Source organism: Bidens hawaiensis, unplaced genomic scaffold (assembly GCF_021521415.1).
Source record: "Bidens hawaiensis isolate Kalapana, Puna unplaced genomic scaffold, B.hawaiensis_p1.1 tig00025174_1, whole genome shotgun sequence".
NCBI lineage: Eukaryota > Viridiplantae > Streptophyta > Magnoliopsida > Asterales > Asteraceae > Bidens > Bidens hawaiensis.
Genome location: NW_027494000.1, coordinates 268094 through 273639, shown reverse-complemented (window position 1 = coordinate 273639; position 5546 = coordinate 268094). Strand labels below are relative to the sequence as shown.

General features: G+C 35.4%; 1 protein-coding gene across 4 annotated transcripts; it reads right to left on the bottom strand.

The window, feature by feature from the left end:
• Nucleotides 1-560: 560 nt before the first annotated feature.
• On the bottom strand, nt 561-5215 carry LOC143570911 (methyl-CpG-binding domain-containing protein 2-like). Of its 4 annotated transcripts, none has more exons than XM_077056430.1 (8): nt 5072-5215; nt 4595-4640; nt 4417-4496; nt 3578-4209; nt 2867-2920; nt 2592-2743; nt 2108-2158; nt 561-1273 (listed from the first exon to the last, which is right to left on the bottom strand). In XM_077056430.1, the coding sequence occupies exons 4-8, from the start codon at nt 4186-4188 to the stop codon at nt 1143-1145; spliced, it is 999 nt and encodes a 332-aa protein (XP_076912545.1). In that variant the 5' UTR covers nt 4189-4209; nt 4417-4496; nt 4595-4640; nt 5072-5215; the 3' UTR covers nt 561-1142. The 4 variants fall into 4 exon arrangements, with proteins under 4 accessions (XP_076912545.1, XP_076912546.1, XP_076912547.1 ...); XM_077056431.1 differs by having other exon boundaries at nt 4417-4491; XM_077056432.1 differs by lacking the exon at nt 4595-4640 and having other exon boundaries at nt 5072-5185.
• Nucleotides 5216-5546: the final 331 nt, after the last annotated feature.

The following is a 5546-nucleotide window of genomic DNA, read 5'->3' as shown; positions in this document are numbered from 1 at the left end:
TTTCCTCTGTGATGGTGATTTTGGGTGAGTTAGGTATGGGGCATCAAAATCAATATGAACGGTTGACATCCTGTCTCATGAAGACTCACTCAGATATGGGGTAAATCCAAACACTATTAAAAAAACACAAAAACATCATTTTTTAATGAAAGGTATTGGCTTATATAATAATAGTATACATAAGACAATAATTTAGTTCACAAGACAACTAATTTCAAAATTGAAATTAAATTAATGTCTTGCTATATTACAGGGGCATCTTAAATTCTGTACACTTTCAAGGTACTCACTTTACAAGTGAGAGGTAGGAGGTTCAAAGTTCAAACCTCAATATCACCAATTTATATGGGAGATATGAGGGATGACCCTTGCTTGCCAGGGTTCGAGTCCCGATCTCACTCGGTTTTACCGACTCCTCGCTGTCCTGCCATTTGACAGGCGTGGGGGTCGGATTTTATCTGGTGAATCCCTCAATAGGTGGACCGCTAGGGGCTCCGTCCGTCCGGACTAGTGGCCGGCTTTCTGTACACTTCCATTTTAAAATTTAAACACAAGCCATATGATACAATAACAGAGCCATAAACTAATTTAAAGGCATGCTGGTGATTAGACTCATTTCACAGTTCACATATGCTGGCATAACAGTAGATCCCATAAAACATGCAGTGACTATTCAACCAGAACACGAGACGGACACATTTAACTAGACTAAGCAAGACACGTTTTACACAATTAAATATAACTGGTTTAAGAACACGAATGATATGACATGTTCAGCACCGTGTGTCGACTTCTCTAAAATGTTTTCAAGACTTTCTGCATACTTAAATGCCATTTTTATACATCATACTTCATAACTACAATCACAGTAAAGTTTCCAATTTTCCATACTAGACTACAACTTAGTACCGACAGCATAAAAACTTTAAAAACTAAATATAACAGACCAGACCGACCAGGTCCAGATTGCCGGTTCACTTTAGCCCTAATGATCAAAAGCCCACTCCAAAATTAGAACCAGAAAACCGGTTACACACAGAACAAAGACCGGATCTGATTCTTTTGCACATCTTTACAATGAGATTCCAGCACACTGACTGCAGCAGTCCGATTAAAAGATACCGTCATTCTTGGACCATTTTTTATAAACAATTTAGATTGTATCTCTTCGCCTTCTTTGCAGCCCGATTCAAAGGATCAAGCTCGGGTTTCATCAAATATGCAGGCGTCCCACTTTTGCTCACCATTGGACCGCCCCATGATAAAGGTTCAGCTACGTGTACAAACCATATTTAAGTCAAGTGACGAAGCAGCAATGTGTAAAAACAGCTACTTTTGCAGCAGGTCAAAACAGGCCAGATTGGGTTGGGTTGACCTGGAACTATTAATGCCCAAGGTTTTATATTTTCTTTTAAAAAGCATGATTATACATTTTATATTATTTTAGTAACAATACAATGTTTTTGATTAAATGATTTAGGAGGTTTCTTGCATAAAAAATACATCAAACATGACTAGGAGTGTAAATGGCAAACATGACTAGAAGTGTAAATGAGCAAAATACGCTCGTGAGCTACTTGAGATCAGCTCACTAAAACCTCAAACAGAACCGTGCTTAAATTACAAGCACAAGCCCGAGCCCGAGCTTCACTTCTTGAGCTCGATTTGACTCGACAGCCTATAATTTATAGGTCTTTTATTTAATATATTAATAATAAATTTATATAATAATTGTTATATATAAAACTATGCTAAAAATAACTAAATAACAAAATATGGGGTTATATATACAAATTGTAATTAAAATATATACAAAAACACAATTATAATTATTATGTAAATTATTTAATAAAATATTTATGAGGCGAGCCAGAGCCAGAGCCAGTTAAAACTAGAACTCGAAACGAGCTAGCTTGAACTTGGGCTCAGCTCATTACCACCCCTACTTCTGAGTTCTGACCCTTTTTTTTTTACTTTGGACTAGGTTAACATTAACCTGTTAAAAAAATAAAGCATAACCCGAAACAAACCATTGACAAGTAAACATGTCGAAATTGCCACCTCTATGTATAAAATAACAACAAATTTATGAAGCTGAGATCAATACCAAGCTGCAAATCCAACTTCTCTGGCGAACCCGCCCATGCTACCGGTTCAGCTGCAAAATATAAATATTGAATATCATCCGTCAAATGGTTGGGTAATGGGAAAAAACTAATATCGGGTAATAGTCAATTAGTCATGTATACCCTTTTCGTTATAGGAAAACATTACACAAAATAACCAATAGGTAACACATTCTTAGGCTATGTGGTATTGTCACCACTCACCAAATGGCCACTAGTGGTCCGATGTGGCACCAGAGTGGTCGTGGGGAACACTGCGGCCCCCATCTCCATTCCACTAGTGGTGCACATGGTCCAGCCCACGCAGTTTACGTCTTTCACCAACGGGCGTTAATATTTTCAACTAATTATAACCATGTGCCTTGCACATGAGGATATTTTGGTCTTTTACCCTTTTATCAAAACAAATTTATAATATGAACAAAAAATGAATTTTCTCTCTAAAGCCAAAAGTTTAAAAAATACCTAGTGATCGTTCAAGATATCCCGGTGTTGTGGATGCTGCCATCTGAGTAGGACGTTTCTTCACATAATTCTCGTGTAACGGTCTCGGGCATTGAAAAGAAAACCGCCCTAATCCAACTCCTTGTGCATGTTCAGGGTGACTATCCAAATACCTGCTTAAAAAAATATTTAAGTGTTCAGATACACGATTTAATACAAGCCAACTATCTAATTCTGATGATTCAAAATCCAAACATTCCAGAACGCAAAATTGTAAAGACAAAGCAAAAACATACTTGATAACATCGGGAAGTGAGCGAAGTTTGGTGCCCGTTGGAGACGCGTAATATCTACAAACCATATCACGTTACAAATTAAATTAAACTAATAATAAAAAAAGATAACTTTACACAATAGTAATCAAGTTTTCCACTAAAGTCACTCAAAAGTTTAGGTGTTCCAATCCTACATAACCTTTTATTATCAACGTTTAAATTTTTCAAAATCAAATGAAGCAAATGGAGCATATGTCAATCTTGGTCACTATTTTAGTAATAACTTTTTTTCCAATTTGACTTAAACTTACCAATTATGAAACTTAATTATCAGTTAGTAAATTTTCTTTATCCACTATTACCTCCTACTTCAACTTTAGGTCTGTAACCAAACACTAACAACTAATCGAACGTTTTTTTTGTTCATGTTCGTTCATTTATTAAGAAAACGAACTTCATGCCAAACAGTTCAAAAACAAGTCCAGAACGTACAGCCTCCTTTTCAAGTTAATTGGCAAATATTACTTTTTAGTAACCAAGATTCAGATAAGTTTCATTTGTCTCACTTAACTTCAAAAAACTTTATACATTTATAAAAGAAAACTATACAGGATTCGAACACCTGAATAAAGTTGAGTATCTTTAGTGGAACATTTGGAAATTTGATAACTATTGGGTAAAAAGATCACAAAGATGGAAACTTTTTTAAAGAAGCTGAAAAAAGATTCGTACACATCAGCGAATTTAGAGGTCCCTTCACGTCTTAGCCTCAAAAGCCTCTTCCACCCGGGTGGCGGCTTTGCAATACTGGGTCTATCAATAGCCCATATGCGGGTCCCATCTTGCTCAATATCAGCAGGGTCATCACATGAAATAACCCGATTCCATTGACGGGTTGTTTCACATGTGAACGGTTGGTCGGTAATATGTTCCCGAATCACCTCATATTTATCTTGATCCGGGATTAATCTCCATTTCAAACAACTAGCACACTGGACCGTGAAAGAACCCACCTCAGGCGGTGGTTTAGAAAAAGGCAGGTCTTTATTTGAATTCAGATCCTTTACAGGTTTGACCGCCTTTGACCCGTTCAGAGAATAATCAAAAGGCTCAATTTGTTTATGGGTATCTTTATCTTCATCCTCTGAGCTACATTCGGATAATGAATCGTCTAAAATGCTTTCATCCGTTTCTTTTCTAACACTGTGTGAATGGGCACTAGTTCCATCGAGGGCAATTTGGTCTTTATCTAATGTATCATGATTATCATTTACGTTAAGCAGAGTGACGTCGGGTTTTTTGCCTCCCATTTTGATAGTGATTTTGGGTGAACGTGACTGCATTGCTATAAATTTTAAATTTCCCTGATGCACACAATAATATCGAAAATTTTGAGACTCACCATATTTGTAAAATCGAAGATTATAATTAATACAAAAGGTTCATTCCATCATTAACATTCAAATGATCTCTTTGGCTTCATTTGAGTCAAAATCAGTAAACACGTTTATTACATCAAAACTTATGAGGGAAAGAAACAAACTAGAACTTTAAAAAATGATATATGTTACCTCTATAGGCTGGAAAATGATAAAGAATTAAACTTTATCACGTCGACGCCACAGCCTGTGCTCCAAGATTGCTTTCTAAGCTTAACGGTTCAATAAAAATAACAATTAATATCCATAAGACGTTAACCGGTCTTAAATGTGACTACAAATTATAACGAAAATCGACATCCACATGTACCTCTATATGTGCTAGCAAAACATATAAAAAGAATCATCTGTTTGATCTGAAAAATAAAAGGGTAATTCAATAAGTAAATAATAATAATAATAATAATAATAATAATCATAACCCTAAAAATTATAATTTCATGATTAAAAAATAAAAACCCTTCAACATTTTCCAATTATTACACAAACATACTCAAATTATATATCTATTAATCTATGAACCCTAGAACACAAAAAAATTATATACAAAAAAAAATAATAATAACAATAATGCTAATACACACAAAATTATTCTAGATCGGAATAAAATTATCAACAAACAGTTATCCAAATCACTAAACCCTAATAATATTGAATCAATTTGTGATTTTTGACTAGGAATCTCAAACCCCAAAATTGGAGAAGCTTAAACCTAAATGCGAACATTAACCATAAATTCTCAAAACCCAACAGTCAATTGCATCTAATTTGACAGATGATTACTTACTGAAGAGTAAAAAAAGAGATCTGAGCTGCCGATTGAAATTGAAACGTCGATTATTACAATAAAGATATGTGATTAGATTAGGTTTTGATTTGGGATTAGGGTTTGATGTGCATATTATATCATATTATATTATATAATTTGTGATCAATGAATGCGTTGTAACAAACGAAGATATGAAGTTTTGGGAATTTGGGTTGGGAAGATGTTTTGATGGGTATGAGAAATACATGATGATATCACACTTTTGGGATGCGGGTCCGGATGTGTGTGATTTGGGTTCGGTTTTCGGTGTAATCGGTTTTTTCGGGTTGGAACGTTGTTAGGACGAAGAGGTAGACGAGTCGAGTTGAGTCAGTGTGGGTTCGAGCTCGAGCTTGAAATTAAACGAGACTAGACGAGACAGCTAGTCTTAGCTTGAGCTCGAAGTTAAGCGAGCCAATGAGCCGAGCTGGGCTCGATTACAAAAATAAGCCGG